Source organism: Gorilla gorilla, chromosome 23 (genome assembly GCF_029281585.2).
Source record: "Gorilla gorilla gorilla isolate KB3781 chromosome 23, NHGRI_mGorGor1-v2.1_pri, whole genome shotgun sequence".
NCBI lineage: Eukaryota > Metazoa > Chordata > Mammalia > Primates > Hominidae > Gorilla > Gorilla gorilla.
The window spans coordinates 17,915,469-17,933,314 of record NC_086018.1 but is presented as its reverse complement, the minus strand read 5'-3'; the positions used below and the strand labels follow the sequence as shown (position 1 = coordinate 17,933,314).

The following is a 17,846-nucleotide window of genomic DNA, read 5'->3' as shown; positions in this document are numbered from 1 at the left end:
TGGTCTTCTAGCAGCGCATGCACTGTGGCTCTACCTGCTAGTGTACTGATCGCATGTCTCATTAGCATCTTAAATCTTCACCCAGGAGGTGTGTTTTTTACCATTGCAATGAACAAAAGGTTACTTTCGAAGCAAGCAAAACTGGGGCAAACTATACAACACAGGCTCCCAGGGGTGGAAAGTTCCTTGTGGGGTTAGTTCCTACTTGAGCTGGATAAGCTTAACTGAAAGAGGGGTTGGGGCTTTTGAAACCCCAGGTGTGGTTAACATGTCTCAGAGGTCATAGTCCCTCTGGCCATGCTAGGGGCTTAGGCCAACCTGGAGTCCACTTCCCTGCTCATATCTAACCATCTGCCTAGTCTAGCAGAAGGACCTTCCAGGGCAGGAGAGGGGCTCACAGCTTTTCCTGAGCAGGAGAGGAAGCATGGGGCATGCTTGTAGCAGAAGGAAGCCCGAGGATCAAGAGCAGAGCAAGCGAGGCTGGCCTTGGGTCATTGCGTGGTCTGGGCTGAAGACAGCAGTAGCCTGGGCTGGCATACAGCTGTGGAGCTGGAGGGAGATGGGAGGGTTCAGAGTGTAGTGTGGAGGTAAACTGATCAGGCTTGCTGATGGATCAGATGTTGGGGAATGAAAAAGGATAGGTCATGTTGGCAGGGCGCGGTGGCTCACGCCTGTAATCCCAGCACTTTGGGAGGCCCAGGCCGGGGGAGATCACCTGAGGTCAGGAGTTCAAGACCAGCCTGGCCAACATGGTAAAACCCCATCTCTACTAAAAATACAAATATTAGCTGAGCATGGTGGCAGGCGCCTATAGTCCCAGCTACTCAGGAGGCTGAGGCAGGAGAATGGCGTGAACCCGGGAGGCAGAGGTTGTAGTGAGCTGAGATCACACCACTGCATTCCAGCCTGGGCAACAGAGCAAGACTCTGCCAAGACTCCTTCTCAAAACAAACAAAGAAAAAACCTCACAGGATTGGTACACTGAATATTACAAAAAGCCGATGAAAGAAATAAAGAAGATGTGAATATATGGAGAGACATACCAAGTCCGTGGATTGGAAGAGTAAGAATAGTAAGAATGTCAGTTCTTTCCCAACCCAATTAATAATACACATATTAATACAGAATTCTTCATATTGATATAGTATTAATACAGGAATACTAGTATTCCTATCAAAATTTCAGGAAGGTTTTTTGTACTATTAAGGGAAAATGAAAATTGAAGCTGAGGTTTGGATATACCCCTAGGCCAACTGCCTGTAGCCATGTAACTGAAACTTAAGCTTTCCTCCCTCAGTGTGATAGCATTACAAAGAAAGCTTATGCAGCTCCACATGCACAGTAGGGAACAATATTCTTCCTCATTCATGCTTTATAAACTGTGTTGTAACTGATGTGAATTGGGGCTTCATACCACTTCCAGTTTGGGGTTTCCTGGTTCATGAACTCTTCTTTTACATGCACAATAAGCTTTTTAAAAAATTTTTTATTTTTATTTTTTTTGAGACAGAGTCTCGCTCTGTCACCCAGGCTGGAGTGCAGTGGCATGACCCCAGCTCACTGCAACCTCTGCCTCCCTGGTTCAAGTGATTCTCCTGCCTCAGCCTCCCAAGTAGCTGGGATTACAGGTGAGCACCACGATGCCCAGCTAATATTTATATTTTTAGTATCATGAGGGTTTCACCATATTGCAGGCTGTTCTTGAACCCCTGGTCTCAAGGGATCTGTCTGCCTCGGCCAAAGTGCAGGGATTAGAGAAGTGAGCCATCACATCCAGCCTAAACTTTTTTTTTATTGCTGGTCGCAGTGGCTCACGTCTGTAATCCCAGCACTTTGGGAGGCTGAGGACGGTGTATCGCTTGAGGTCAGGAGTTCAAGACCAGCCTGGCCAACATGGTGAAACCCCATCTCTACTAAAAATACAAATATTAGCTGGGTGTGGTGGCACGCACCTGTAATCCCAGCTACTGGGGAGGCTGAGGCACAAGAATGGATTGAACCCAGGAAGCAGAGGTTGCAATGAGCCGAGATTGTGCCACTGCACTCCAGCCTGGGCGACAGAGTGAGACTGTCTCAAAAAATAATAATAAAATAAATTTAAAAATAAATAAAATAAATTTTTAAATTTTGATTTGATTTTACTTGTGACATTAGATGTAAATGAGATTATTCTGAAATGTATATATAAAGGCAAAGGAACTAGAATAGCTCAAATAATTTTGAAAAAGAACGATAAGATGGGAGGAGTCTGCCCAATTTCAAGATTACTACATAGCTACAGTAATCAAGGCTGTGGTATGGATACAGTGATAGACACATAGATCAGTGAAACAGAATGGAAAACCCACAGACCTGAGTAAATATGCCCGGTCATGTTACACATGATTTTGGACAAAGGTGCAGAAACAATTGAGTGGAGGAAAGATATCTTCCAGCAAATAGTACTGGAGCAATTAGACATCCGTCGGCAAAAAAATGGATATCAACCCAAGTCTCACACCATATACCAAAATGAATTCAAAATGGTTTATGGAGTTAAATGTAAAACCATAAAACTTCTAGAAAAAAAAAGAAGAAAATCTTTTTTTTTTTGAGACCGTTGATTTTTAATATTTTCTTAAAAAAATACAAAAGAAATTAACTCTGTAGTACAGGTCAGTACACTTCAGGGAAAGAGGGAAAAATGGAATTTCAGAGCAAAGGTTGTTTAGGTTATCACATTCCCACACTCCCAATACCCATAAAACAAGAATTTCACTCCATGACACAGAGGAACATTGAATGATAGCTCAGAAATGTTGATAGCTGAGGTACTGAAACTAACAAAAGGATTTTGGTCGTCCTTGATTATTCTGTCCTGTGATGAATAAAATCTACACTAAAGGACAGGTAAGGAAAACTTATAGCAGAAAAAAGACTAAATGTACCAATCACAGCAGTATAAAGCAGTCCTTGGCAGAAGTGTGCTTCTAAAAGAATGGGGCAGTAATCAGGTAGCTGAACTACTAGGCTACTGTCACTCCCAGTCCATCCCCAAATAAATAGTGTGGAAGTGTAATAGTGTAGTAGTATTTGATTCAACAAAGAAAGGCTTTCACCCCCATTCAAGGCTAACACTGCCATGGCTAGATAACCCCTGGCAGGCAATAAGATGACTGTAAAATCACAGGTACTTCTAGTTTTATCCCCAGTTATACTGAACTCCCACATTTATGTCATCTTCTCTCATCCCAACATTTGTTCACTCTTTTATGCTGTCTCCAGTGTGAAAGACCTTGGGGAAATAAAAAGATCATTCAAATAATATACCCTTCTCAGTCTTCCAGGTTATGTAATACTTCAGTGCTGTTCTAGGTTCACTCACATTCCATCAAATTCAGTTTAATTCACTGATTCTAACTTCAATTCTGATATACAAACCCTGACCTCCAAAAGTGTCAGATGAGTATCTCTCCCTTGCCCCCAAAGTTTTGTGGGGCTCTCCCTTTTGTTTCCCTTTAGAATGGAACTGTGTTGCCCCTAGCTACCTGTAGATTAGAAAATGTATTTGTTCCTGGAAAAAAAAAAGACTTGGATTTTACCAAGTTTACTTAAATTGGTATCTTTCCAATCATCTAGGCTGGATATTGCTCACATCTAGTAGGCTATACTCACCTTAGTTCTTTGCAACATATGAGGCACAACATACATATAGTACACCAAGCACGTGGTAAGTTAGAAATGACAGGAAAGTGCTCCCCAAAGTAGTGGGAGAGGTAATGTGGTCTCTCACATCCATTCAATGTGCATTGTTTTCCCTGGAGTATCTGTTACCCACCCTTCTCAGGAACAACAACCAGGATGAGGGGGAGTATGTGTCAAATAAGTACAATCATCACTGCACTGGTGCCTGTAATCACCCTGTGCACATAGTGAGAAACAGACATTCTGGAAAGGATTCTTGATTCTCCCACTAACTGTCCACTGGACTGGTCACTAGCTCTGGGTGGTGCTCCAACAATGGTCACTTCTTGTGGAGAACACACACACCAGCATCACAGCGCTGGGTTCCCATGGATGTCACAACTTCCCAGCTGTCGATGATAGGGTTGTAACATTCAATGCTACTTAGCAGGGACTTACCTTCATATCCTGCAATTGCATAGAGTCTCCCCTGAAGCACTGTGGCCCCTACATAGCATCGTGGAGTGGTCATACTGGTGGCAGTTGTCCGGGAATCAGTGCGAATGTTGTATGCTTCAACGGAAGAAAGGTGGGCTGTACCATCAAATCTCCCCACCACATAAATACGGTCATTCAGCAGGGCTACTCCTGCACCAGAACGCTTGGTGGCCGTTGGTGTAACATTAGTCCAGTGTCCTGTATGAGGGTCATATTTCTCAACTGAATTTAAGATATTCAAGCCGTCATATCCTTCTAGACAGTGGATCACTCCACTGGCCACTACGAGTCCGGCACCTTCCTGGGCTGTCTGCATCTCTCCCAGCGTGCTCCACTGGTCAATGTTTGGATCATACCGCCCCATACTGGTGTGACGCCTGCTTCCATCAAAGCCTCCAGAGACACAGATCAAATCTCCCAGGGTGGTGGCTCCAGCAAGACCTCATCAGACATTCATAGGGGCCACAGAATACCAGACCCCATCCTCATCTGCTGTGTAGTCTAGACATTCCACTGAACTAAGGCTGGAACGACCATCATAGCCACCAATGACATAGATCTGGTCATGTAGGGACACTGAGGCCACATAACATCTCTTACAAGTGATGCTTGGCAAAAAGCTCCACTCCTGAGTCTTGGGGTCATATTTCTCTACTGCATCGATGGGAGACTGCTGGCTTCCGAAGCCCCCAGCCACCAAAAGCAGTTCATTGGCTCCTAGGTGAGCCCTTGTCCTGGGTCCCTGCATCTGACTCTGAAGTTCAGGCCTCAGATGAAACTTCTTTGCTTCATCAACCAGATCCCTGCATTGTAAACCACAGCGGATGAAAGGCTCAGCATCTATTACATCTGTGATATACCTGAGGGTTAGCAGGGGCATCTGCATATACTGTAGCAGGTTGGGCAAGGATTCTTTCTGCTCTTTCTTGGCATGCTTCACCCAACTGATGACAGCCTCAAAGACTGGTTCTTCAGGATCCACCTGAATTTCATCGCACTTGATTAGCTTTTCCACCTCTCCTTGCCTCAGAAGAATGAACTCTTCATGCTGTACCACTTCAGGAAAATTCTTCTGGCTAAAAACCTCAGCTGCTTGTGTCAGCTCAACACAATTGTGGGTTTCAGCAAAATCCCTAATACCCAAGCAATTAGAAGGGTCCAACTGACTTTCTAAGAATTCACAGCAGGCTTGTTTCACACCTTTCAACTGAAGCAGACAGGCTGCAGGAAGCAGTTCCTGTACATTCTCCATGTCACATGTACTGTTTCCGTGTACACAAAGTCCAGTAAAATTTCCATGGTAGAGGCAGTCAAACCTTGGATGTCAACATAGGGTTTCCCCTTCTGTGAAAGCTCACTAGTGAACATGGCACAGAAGTAATCACTACAGGCAGCCAGCACAATCTCATGGGCAGGAAAGTCTTTCTGCTCTACTCAATGTCACATCACAGAAGGTATTGCTCTTCCCAAGGGAGTTCGTTGAACTGAGGATTGATTTAGCATGAGTATTTGTCATTATGTCTTTGGGGGCCATAATGCCTCCCATAAAGCAGTGCAGAGAAAGAACAAAAATGGGTCCTTGGATTCTGCAACTCTGCTTCTGAACCCACACAGCTGCACCAGGGCCTGTCCCCAGCCTGTGGGGATGGAGTGGGGCGCGGGTCCAGCAGGTGGCTCAGGAGGAGCCGAAGCGTCGCCGCCGCCGCCCCGGCCTGGAGGCTCTGGAGCTGTCCGGGTCTGGTCCCTGCGGCCAAGCGACGTGATGACCAGAAGAAAATCTTGAGGATCTAGCTAGGGCTAGGCAAGGAATTCTTAGACTTGACCCCAAAAGCATGAGCCATAAAAAGAAAAATTGATAAGCTGGACTTCATCAAAATTAAAAAATATTTGCAAACCACCTATCTGACAAAGGACTAGTATTAAATAAATACATATATAAACAACTCTTAAAACTCAATAAACGGCCAGGTGTGGTGGCTCACACCTGTAATCCCAGCACTTTGAAAGGCTGAAGTGAGCGGATCACGAGGTCAGGAGTTCGAGACCAGAGACCAGCCTGGCCAACATGGTGAAACCCCATCTCTACTAAAAATACAAAAATTAGTTGGGCGCGGTGGCACACACCTGTAATCCCAGCTACTTGGGAGGCTGAGGCAGGAGAATTGCTTGAACCTGGGAGGCGGAGGTTGCAGTGAGCCGAGACCGTGCCATTGCACTCCAGCCTGGGCGACAGAGTGAGACTCCATCTCAAAAACAAAAACAAAAAACCTCGGCAAAATACTGCAAATAACCCCATTAAAAAGAGGGCAAAAGAAGCCGGGCACGGTGGCTCACACCTGTAATCCCAGCACTTTGGGAGGCCAAGGTGGGTGGATCACGAGGTCAGGAGATTGAGACCATCCTGGCTAACACGGTGAAACCCCGTCTCTACTAAAAATACAAAAAATTAGCTGGATGTGGTGGCGGACGTCTATAGTCCCAGCTACTTGGGAGGCTGAGGCAGGAGAATGGTGTGAACCCAGGAGGCAGAGGGTGCAGTGAGCCGAGATCGTGCCACTGCACTCCAGCCTGGGCGACAGAGCAAGACTCTGTCTCAAAAAAAAAAAAAAAAAAAAAAAACAGAAAGAAGGCAAAAGAGTTGAAGAAACATTTCACTGAAGAGGATGTATAGATGGCAAATAAGCATATAAGGAGATGTGTAACATTATTAGCTATCAGGGAAATGCAAATTAAAGCCACAGTGAGAGAACTACCTCAGGATGACTAAAATAAAAAATACTGACAATACGAAATACTGGTGACTGTGCAGGGAAACTATGCTCATGGATTGCTGATAGGAATGTGAAATGGTACAGCCACTCTGGAAAACAGATCTGGCAGTTACCATCCTGGGTATTTATCCCAGAGAAATGAAAACTACTCTGTATACGTTAGCCAGGCATGGTGATGCGTGCCTGTAATCCCAGCTACTCCGGAGGCTGAGGCACAAGAATTGCTTGAACCCGGGAGGCAGAGGTTGCAGTGATCCAAGATTGTGCCACTATATTCCAGCATGGGCAATAGACCAAGACCCTGTCTCAAAAAAATAAAAAATAACTTATCTGTACATGAATGTTAATAGTAGCTTTATTGGTAATAGCCAGAAACTGGAAACAAATCAGGTGTTTTCAACAGTGAATGGTTAAACAAGCTGTGGTAGATACCCATGGAATACTACTGAGCAATAGAAAAGGAACCAACTATTGGTACATGTTGAGTACCCTTTATCTGAAATGCTGGGGACCAGAAGTGTTTTGGATTTCAGATTTTTTCAGATTTTGGAATCTTTGCATTATAGTTACTGGTTCAGCATTTCTTATCCAAAAGTCTGAAATGCATTTCCTTTGAGTGCCGTGTTTGTGCTCAAAGAGTCTCAGATTTTGGAGGTATTCAACCTGTACGTGCAACAACCGTAGTAGAATCTGGGTTGGGGTAGAAAGCCAATGTTAAAAGGTTGTATACTGATTTAATTCAGACAACACTCTTGAAGTTACAAAACTGTAGAAATAGAGAAGAGATTGGTGGTTTCCAGGGCTTAAGGAAGGGATTAGGGTAAGGGAGGTGAGTGGATGTCACCCTAAAGGGCAGCCCCTCGGGATCCTGGTGGTGATAGGACAGTTCTGTGGCTGTGTCCATGTCAGCATCCTGGTGACCCTGTGATATAGTGACACAGGCTCCTACTATGGGGGAAAGAAGGCACGTGAGACCTCTGTATTTTTACTTCCAACTACACGTGACTCTACACTTATCTCAAAATGAAAAGTTTAATTAAAAAGAAAAACCTCGGCTGGGCGTGGTGGCTCATGCCTATAATCCTAGCACTTTGGGAGGCTGAGGCAGGTGGGTCACGAGGTCAGGAGATCGAGACCATCCTGGCCAACATGGTGAAACCCTGTCTCTACTAAAAATACAAAAGTTAGCTGGGTATGGTGGCGGGCGCCTATAATCCCAGCTACTCGGGAAGCTGAGGCAGGAGAATCATTCGAACCCAGCAGGCGGAGATTGCAGTGAGCCGAGATCATGCCACTGCACTCCGGCCTGGCTACAGAGCGAGACTCCGTCTCAAAAAAAAACAAAAACAAAAACAAAAACCTCCCCAGACCCCTACTGGTGATAGGAGAAGACCCAAACCAAACCCTTGGTGTGTGTTCTTCCTCCCCACTGCTCCGTCCACCTCTCTAGACTCTTGTTTTTTTGCCACCCGCATGGCCTCAGTGTTAGTGACTTGCCCGGTAACATAGCTCTGGAGCCTCCACACCCTGAGGGGCTCCTCTACCCTCAAAACACCCAGGGCCTTGCCTTGGGGCCTTCTGTTGGCCTGCTGGGTGTGAGTGGGTGGGTTCTGGAAGTGGTAGGGCCAGGGTAAGAGGTGCCCATGATGGGGGCAGGCTGGGCCCTATGGAGATAGCCCAACAGAGGGAGGGTAAAAAGCCCACAAAAGGTTCAGGACCAGAATCAAGAACCATGTGTATTTTTCTCCCCACATCATGAGTTTAGTGTCAGATATTATTTACAAACGTTTTAAAAGCAGGGTCAGCAGGCCCGGAGGATTGCATGTCCAGTGGGAGTGGGGGAGGGGTGGAGGCCACTGAGGGTGGGTCAGCGGTCCCCAGGGTTCTGTGGCTTCTTCCAGACTGGCTTGGAAAAAATGCTTTTATTTTCTTGGAGTTCCCCCATGCAGATGTTAACTTTAGGGGCAAAGGAAGACAAAGGTTACATTTCATTTCTGAGTCTACAGATGTATCCGCTATTGGGAAGAGGTTAGAGGTCAATGACTAGGACAGTATGTCCCATGAGAATTGAGGGAGGATTCTTGTCTGTATGTGAGTGGGAAGTGGTGAAGCCTCACAGCGTTGTCAGGCAGGTGTGGGGTGGTGATTGGCCTTGACAGAGTACCCAGCCACCCTTCCTCACTGCCCTCTCACGCCATTTCTCCTGGTGGCTCCACACAGGTGTATGCCCACGCAGGCGCGACGCTGGAGGGGAAGATGTATATCACCTGCGGCCGCAGAGGGGAGGATTACCTGAAAGAGACACACTGCTACGATCCAGGCAGCAACACTTGGCACACACTGGCTGATGGGCCTGTGCGGCGCGCCTGGCACGGCATGGCAACCCTCCTCAACAAGCTGTATGTGATCGGGGGCAGCAACAACGATGCCGGATACAGGAGGGACGTGCACCAGGTGAGTGGGGCCCGGGGCAGTCCACACCCGTCATCATTCCCAACCTTCTCAGTTGTTATTGATGGAAAATGTAATTGAAACATGTGCCTTTTTAAAATAGACTATTTTTTAGAGCAGTTTTAGGTTCACAGCAAAATTAAGTGGAAGGTACAGTTTCCATACACCCCCTTTTCCCCCCATACACATGTAGCCTCCCCACTGCAGACCTCTCGCTCCAGAGGGCTGGATGTGTCACAGTTGTTGAAACTGCACTGATGTGTCACCATCAACCAGAGTCCACAGTGTTCACTCTTGGCACATTCTATAGGTTTGGACAAATGTCACCATGACAGTATCACACACATACACGTCTACCTTTGCTTATTACTCTTAAAAACTTTTAGGCCGGATGTGGTGGCACATGCCTGTAATCCAAGCAGTTTGGGAAGCCAAGGCGAGAGGATCGCTTGAGCTCAGGAGCTTGAGACCAGCCTGGTCATCATGGCGAAACCCCATCTCTACAAAAATACAAAAATTAGCCAGGTGTGGTTGCATGCCTGTACTCTCAGCTACTTGGGAGGCTGAGGTTGGGGGATGGCTTGAGCCCAGGAGGCAGAGGTTTCAGTAAGCTGAGATCACGCCACTGCACTCCAGCCTGGGCGACAGAGCCAGGCCTTGTCTCAAAAAAAAACAAAAAAAAACAACAACAAAACTTTTATATCCAGGCTGGCAGCACATACCTGTAGTCCCAGCTACTCAGGAGGCTGAAGTGGGAGGATCGTTTCAGCCCAGAGTTGGAGGCTTCACTGAGCTATGATCACACCGCTGTTCCCCAGCCTAGGTGACAGAATGAGACCCTGTCTCTATTCAAAACAAAATAAAACAAAACAACAGAATAAAACTTTTATTATAAAGTTAATATAACCACATTGCCGGAACTTTAAAAAATAGAGATGGGTGGCCGGGCGCGGTGGCTCACGCCTGTAATCCCAGCACTTTGGGAGGTTGAGGCAGGTGGGTCACGAGGTCAGGAGTTCAAGACCAGCTTGGCCAAGATGGTGAAACTCCATCTCTACTAAAAATACAAAAATTAGCCAGGTGCGGTGATGGGCGCCTGTAATCCCAGTTACTTGGGAAGACTGAGGCAGGAGAATCGCTGGAACCCGGGAGGCAGAGGTTGCAGTGAGCTGAGATCACACGACTGCACTCCAGCCTGGGCAACAGAGCAAGACTCTGTCTCAAAAAAAAAAAAAATAGAGAAGGGTGAGGAAAAGCATTCATAATCAGGCCCCTGCAGTACTGTTTTTCAGTATGACCATTTTCAGTATTGACCGTGTATGTTTTCTGCCTGATTGTAGTCAAAGAGCATCCCATTCTGAGCTGGGCACAGTGGCTCACACCCGTAATCCCTGCACTTTGGGAAGCCAAGGCAGGTGGATGGCTTGAGTCCAGGAACTGATACCAGCCTGGGCAACATGGTGAAACTCCATCTCTACTAAAAATACAAAAAAAAAAATTAGCCGGGCATGGTGGCTTGCACCTGTGGTCCCAGCTACTTGGTAGGCTGAGGGAGAATCAACTGAGCCCAGGAGGTTGAGGCTGCAGTGAACCGTGATGGTGCCACTGCACTCCAGCCTGAGCAACAGAGCGAGACCTTGTCTCAGACAAACAAACAAACAAACAAAAAAGAGCATCCCATATCCCATTCTGCTTCTCTCAGTGACTTTTGTCCTGGGCATTTTCCAGTTTAACACTCAATCTTCATCATCCCCTCTTGTGTCTAAGTTTTAACTATTCCAAATAACATGACAAGTAATAGTTGCTTTGTTGAGCTTTTCAGGTATTTTGGATTATTTCCTTAGGTTCATGCAACAGTTCTCAAAGTGTGATTCTCAGACTAACAGAGTCTGCATCACCTGGGAACGCTGTGTTACGAGGCACCTCAGACCCACTGATTCGGAAGCCCTGAGGGTGGGTCTTGGCGATCTGGCTTTTAACAGGTCCTCTGCTTGTGAGATCCTCTGGGCCAGCACATTAGTTTTCTATTGCTTCAGTAACCTATCACCACAAACATAGCAACTTAAGATAAATTTATTCTGCATTCATAAGTCCTCTGACATGGGCCTTGCCAGGCTAAAACCAGGGTGCGGTCAGGGCATCTTTCCTTTGTGGAGACCCTAGTGGGGATCTGCCTCCCTGCTCACTCAGGTGGTTAGAAGAATTCAGTCCCTGGCAGTTGCAGTCCCATTTCCTTGCTAGCTGTCAGTTGAGGGCCTTCTTGGCTTCTAGAGGTCCCCACTTTTCCTGGCTTGGGGACACTTCATCTTCAAAGCCAGCAATGGCAGGTTGAGTCCTCCTCACTTCTCAGCTCTCTTGTCTGGCTTTACCCTTCCTTTTTTTTTTTTTTTTTTTTTTTTGAGATGGAGTCTTGCTTTGTCACCCAGGCTGGGGGGCACTGGTGCAGTCTCGGCTCACTGCAACCTCTGCCTCCTGGGTTTAAGCGATTCTCCTGCTTCAGCCTCCAGAGTAGCAAGGAGGACTACAGGTGTTCGCCACCACACCTAGCTAATTTTTCTATTTTTAGTAGATACGGGGTTTTGCCATGTCAGCCAGGCTGGTCTCAAACTCCTGACCTCAGGTGATCCACGCACCTCAGCCTCCCAAAGTGCTAGACCCCCGGCCTCCCCTTCCACTTTTTTTTGTTTGTTTGTTTGAGACGGAGTCTCGCTCTGTCGCCAGGCTGGAGTGCAGTGGTGCTCTTGGCTCACTGCACCCTTTGCCTCCCGGGTTCAAGTGATTCTCCTGCCTCAGCCTCCCGAGTAGCTGGGGTTACAGGCATGTGCCACCATGCCCAGCTGATTTTTGTATTTTTAGTAGAGACGAGGTTTCACCATGTTGGCAAGGATGGTCTTGATCTCTTGATCTTGTGATCAGCCCACCTTGGCCTCCCAAAGTGCTGGGATTACAGGTGTGAGCCCCCACGCCCGGCCTCTCCCCTTCCATTTTTAAGGGCTCATGCAATTGGATGGATCACCTGGAAAATCCAGGAAAACTGCCCCATCTCAGGGTCTGCACCCTTAATCCTTTTTTTTTTTTTTTGTATTCTTGTACCCTTGATCCTATCTGCAAAGCCCCTTTGGCTGCTTAAGGTAGCATATTCTGGAGATTAGGAACTAGACATCTTTGGGGGCCACTATTCTGCCCACCATAGCTAGAGAACCAAAAACGGCTAATCAGTCAAGAAGGTAAGATTTTTATGGCTCTTAATACTTATTGCCAAATTCCTTTTCTGGCATGTCAGACAGATACATAGTAGTATGGCTTTATCACACCCTCAACAGCATTGGGTTTTGTGATTTTCCTTCTCTGCAGTGGTTGCTAGTTAACAGTTGAAAAATTTGTCTCTGATGTTTTGATTTTGCGTTTCTTGAATTACTAGTAGGTTGAACATTTTTCCATGTCTTTGTTTACTGTTTTGGACAATTTTGAAGACAAGAGAATATTGATGTTGACTACTCCGCAAGGAATTACTTCCACTTTCTGTCTCCTCCCCCTGTCCTACTGCCTGTGTTGAGTGCTGCAGAGGAGGTTGAAGACATTTCAGTGGAGTCCATGTCTCTCAGGCAGCTTCGTTTCCTGGAGGGGAGAGAAGCAGTGCCCTCAGACATGGGGAATGACCACATGCTGATGGCGGCACAGCCACACACTCGGGGGCAGAGACTGGCTTAGGGCCGGGTGGCCTGGAGGAAGGGCTGGGCTGGAGCAAAGCCAGAGAGAATGGGATCATTCTAGGGGAGGGCCCAAAAGACAGCCTCCTGCAGACTCGGCCATCCCTGGGTGAGAAAGCAGCAGCCTGGCCCATGGACAGGATGTTTCAACACTGGCCCTGTGCCATCCTTCCAGGGGGCCTGACCTGTCAGAATGGTGGGTAACTGTTGCCACCTTGGTCAGTGGGCTTGTAGGGGAGCTGGCAGCCTCGTCCCAGCGGGTGCTGGGCTTTATTCTGGCCTTGGCTTTGCAGGTGGCCTGCTACAGCTGCACGTCTGGACAGTGGTCATCCGTCTGCCCACTCCCTGCTGGGCACGGTGAGCCTGGCATTGCTGTGCTGGACAACAGGATCTATGTGTTAGGTGGCCGCTCACACAACCGCGGCAGCCGCACAGGCTACGTGCACATTTACGATGTGGAGAAGGACTGCTGGGAGGAAGGGCCCCAGCTGGACAACTCCATCTCAGGCCTAGCGGCCTGTGTGCTCACCCTGCCCCGCTCCCTGCTCCTTGAGCCGCCCCGCGGGACCCCTGACCGCAGCCAGGCCGACCCGGACTTTGCCTCTGAGGTGATGAGTGTGTCTGACTGGGAGGAGTTTGACAACTCCAGTGAGGACTAGGCTCCCCGTGCCTGGCATCAGAGGGAAGGGAGGCTGGGGCTGCAGGGCAGTGAAACCCACGCAGCCTAGGCCAGAGCACTTTACTCCAGGCAGGGCCCCTGCCCCTGTTGGCCACAGCTTACGGGCCCTGCCCTCTTTCTTCACACCAGCCCCTTGGTCAGCCTGCCGCAGGCATCTCAGGGCCGTGCAGATCCCAGGCTGTGGATTACATCACTGCAGGAACTGCTTCTGAAAGGCTTTGGCCTTCCTCAGTGAGCCCTGGAGGGGTTGGCCTTCTCTCCTCCCTGCCTAGATCAGTCCTTCTCCAAAAGGACCTGGGAGCTGGCAGCCTGGGCAGGGGGGCTGAGGCACGTGGTAGCCCTCTTTCTGTGAATGGGGTGGGGCTGTGGGGGCAGCTGGGGTTGGAGGATGAGAGCTCCTGAGGGGCAGAGGAGCAGAGATGCATCAGCTCGCCTGGGACTGGCTCTGTGATAAAAAAGACCCCTCCCGCTGGGTTTTCAGACCCCATGTTGTTGATCAATGAAATAAAGCATCTTACAGAAGGTGTTAACTGTTTTTCTGTAGCCACAGCCTCAGTTCCTTTCCACAGTGCACCCAAGCTGCATCCCCAGGAAGCGTGGCTTCTGGGGTCAGAGCTGCCATCTGGGAGAGGCTGTGGAAGCCCAGGCCAGAAGCCAAGTGGCACTGGGAAGACCCTGCCTGAGAGGGAAGCACAGTAAACTCCACAAGCTAACAGGGCACTCAGTGGGAAAGCTGGAACTCGCCCTGGTCTGGTGACAGGTGGTTGTGCAGCCACTTGAGTGTCTTCTCTGGTGTGGAACTTGTCTCCCAACCAGGGCAGCATGCAGAGTTTCAGCCCAGCTCATTAGGAGTCTCTCAGCCTGAGGGTCAGGAGCCAGAGCCTCAGCACCTGGGAGCGGGGCAGCATCACGGGGGTTGGGGGGGGTGCCCCTCTGGCCTGTGCCCGGCTCCTCCCAACCTCCTGAAGCTGAGTGTGCTGGGGAGGGGAGCTGCATGTGCTACAGGTTTGTCAGGTAACCCTTAGGCACCCAGTCTCAAGGACCACACTGGCACAGCAGCTGGGACTCTCCCCTGTTCACCTGTCCCGGTGCTTTTCTTGCCCTCTTGAGACTGCCAGGCTTAGCCTGCACCCTGCATGGATGGGCTGTGAGTCCACACCAGCCTCACTGCAGGGCTGCACCACACGAAGCTTTCTTCCATCCTGATGCCCTCATAGGGTCTGCCCCATCCTTTCCCAGTTGACTGGGCAGAGCATGGGGACAGCCATGTGTTCCTGCTGGCATCCTGTCCCGGAAGAGAAGGGGGCAGTGTGTGCTCCTTGATGGGAGGAGAGGGGATGGGGAGGGGGGACTATCAGTCACTCTGGGCTCTCCTAAATGGATACCCCAAGGATTCTTGAGGGTAGAGACAAAGCCCTCAGAGTTGGCCTGTGCCCCCAGGGCTGTGGTATGTGGGTGTGTGTGTAACCTGAAGAACTTCCTCACTGTCCTGGGCCCTGAGTACCCCTGAGGAAACATGACATTGCCTTGGGGTGGCAGACCCGGTGTTGAGCCCTAGTGGGGCAGGATGGCTACACACTCCAGTGCCATCTCCCTTTCTTCTGAGGGTGAGGTGCAAGAGCATGGGTTCAGAGTAGGAACCCCACTCTGTGGGTCTCAGACCCAGCACTTCCTGTGTCTCTGCTACCACCTGGCAGGCCAGGGCAGTGGCTCCTGCAGACCTCAGAGGTTTCTGGAAAGGAGGAGCACCAGACATGCCCCACCACTCTCCAGTGCGTCGTGACACCATGCTGGCTGGCACCATCTCACCTGAGCCACCAGCCACAGCCACAGGTTTGCAGGAGGCCTCTGGTCTGCAGGGGCAGGAAGTGCTCACTGAGGTCCTGCACAGCCTGGGGAGGGGTGGAGAGTGCCTTGGAGTTGGGCGCAGCCTGGCCCTGCCACTGTCAGCCTTGGGGCCAAGCTGGGTTTCTAAGTGTTACACCTGATACCCCGGAGCTGAGGCAGCCCAACTTGTGCTCTCCAGTGTGGCTAGGCTCTTGGTCCCTGCTTTCATGCAAAACCCTCCTCAGCCTTCAAAGTCCACTTCCTTCTGGCAGCCATCCTGGCCAAAACCAGCAGGCCAGGGCTCCGGGCTCCAGCAGTTTGCCTGCGTGGTGGTCAATTGTCTGTGGGTTCCTTCTACATCCTGGTGCCATGTGGATGATCCTTCATTCCTCCCATACTTCTCAGTCTTCCCCTAGGGGTGCAGTGGTGGTTGGGAGAAATGAGGGCTCTGCCCATGACACCCAAAGTTGCCATCTACTGCAAGGGATGGATGTACCGGGTCATGAGGTGAGACTGGGGACGGTCCTCATCCTGAGAGCAGTGGTGGATAGCTACAAGTGAGATTAAAAAGACTACTCTGGGTGGCAGACAGGGGTGGGCAGAGATCTAAGACATTTAGGAGGTCCTGGGGGATTGGGGGGCACCATCCAGGTGGTGCCCTCCCTGGACAGGTCTGGGGGAAGGAGAAAGGTGATGGAATTTGATATGCCTAGTCATGACCTCCATCCAGCTGAGGTGAGTGTCCCCTCCAGCCCAGGGGGTCAGTGCCTCTAAAGCCAGGAGCTGGGCTGGGACAGACCTTGCAGCCACTGGGACCTCTGCTGGCCTCTATTGGGAGCCGCAATCTGGATCCTCCGTGGGAGGGGCCCCAGCACTGGGAGGGCATTGCTGAGGTCAGGGCTGTGCCCAGGCTGAGCTGCCAGAAGTGGTTGGCCTGTTTATTTGTCCCCAGGTAGTTGCATTCGTGTCCACACTAGTTCCACTTCTCTTTCAGCCCACCCCACCTCCCTCCTGCACCAGCATGGCTGAGTAAGGGGCCTGCTCCTCCCCATCCCACTCTCTGCTTGTGCCAGCCTGGTGATGCCCATGGCCTTGGGCCTTTCAGTGGCTCCTCCTCCAAGCCCCCTCCTCCAGCCCCACCCTTCGGGGCTATCTGGCCACACCTGGACAGAGTCTGCCTGCCCTCCCTCAGTGAGCCTGTGGGCCGCATGTGGCCTGCTCCCCAAAGAACGGAGGTGCCCGCTCCCTGCTTAGGCCTTCTGCCAGCCCTCAAGTCCCCAAAAGACAAACATCCTCACTAGGACCTGGCTACACACGGGACATTTGTGCTCCCTGCCCAACTCCCCAGCTCCTTGGGCCTGAGAGTCGGTCTGCCCCAGTTGCCCCCCGGGGACCCGCACCCTGCTGCCTCCCAGTCCAAGTCCAGCTTCCCCGCTGGCTCCCTAGGGCCTGTCCCTCTGTCTTGCTCCCTTCCCACACCTTCCTTCTGCTCTGTGCTGTTACCCACCTTACCTGATGCAGGAGTTCCCACTCTCTAGCCCCAGCCTCTCCTGGAAATCCGACAGCCAGCAGAATCCACCGCCCAGGCTCCCCCAGCCCCCTTCACTCCTCAACTAGGACTGCAGGGTTTCCATCCCGGGGGTCTCCTTCTGTCTTTACCTCTACTTCCTACCGCAGTCCACAGCCTGGCCATTCTACTTCCTCTGTATCTCTCCCATCCGTCCCTACGGAGACCCCTTCCCCCAGGCCTCGGGTCCGGACCGAGTCTACCACAGGCCTCAAGCATCCTGCTCGGTCCGCCCCTTGCGAGCTCTGAGTGCGCAGGAGTGCGCAGGGGGAGCTGACCGCACACCCCAGCACTACAAGGACTTCGCGGTGGGGTGCTGTGGAGTTGGCTTTCGGCCTCGACCTGGGCTGTCTGCAGGCCCCACTCCCTTGGCCGGTTCCGAGGCGCTGGGAGCGGGGGTGGGCTTGCGGAGTCGCGTCCGTGTCCCCGATCCGCCTTCCCGTCCCGGGCCTGGCCTACGCAGTGGGCGCGCAGGGGCGGCTGCTTCGGTAGATGTCTAGGGAGCGGAGGGAAAGGCGCGGGAACCGGGTATTCCTCGGGCGGACCCTCCCTCCACCAGCGCTCGGCGGGCCTCCTCCAAGTTCGCCCCCAAGTTTGCGAGCGGCCAAATGGGGGCGGGGGCTGCGCGGAGGGGCGGTGGCTAGGCCGGAGGGTGGGGTCTGGAGCGCGGGGCGGGCGCT

At 50.6% G+C, this 17,846-nt stretch overlaps 1 protein-coding gene and 1 pseudogene across 5 annotated transcripts in view; one reads left to right on the top strand and one right to left on the bottom strand.

Annotated features, from left to right (window-relative positions):
- Positions 1 to 14,307, top strand: part of KLHL22 (kelch like family member 22) — a 55,642-nt gene extending 41,335 nt beyond the window's left edge. For 4 of the 5 annotated variants that reach the window (XM_055375002.2, XM_031005588.3, XM_063705000.1 and 1 more), the window contains 2 exons: positions 9,153 to 9,386; positions 13,387 to 14,307. In XM_055375002.2, coding sequence (XP_055230977.1) covers positions 9,153 to 9,386; positions 13,387 to 13,752 — 600 coding nt within the window. In that variant the 3' untranslated portion in view covers positions 13,753 to 14,307. Of the gene's footprint in view, positions 1 to 9,152; positions 9,387 to 12,856 lie in introns of all 5 variants that reach the window. The other variant, XM_055375003.2, reaches the window with a different exon arrangement.
- LOC109024547 (kelch-like protein 12) lies at positions 3,469 to 5,745 on the bottom strand (annotated as a pseudogene).
- Positions 14,308 to 17,846: the final 3,539 nt, after the last annotated feature.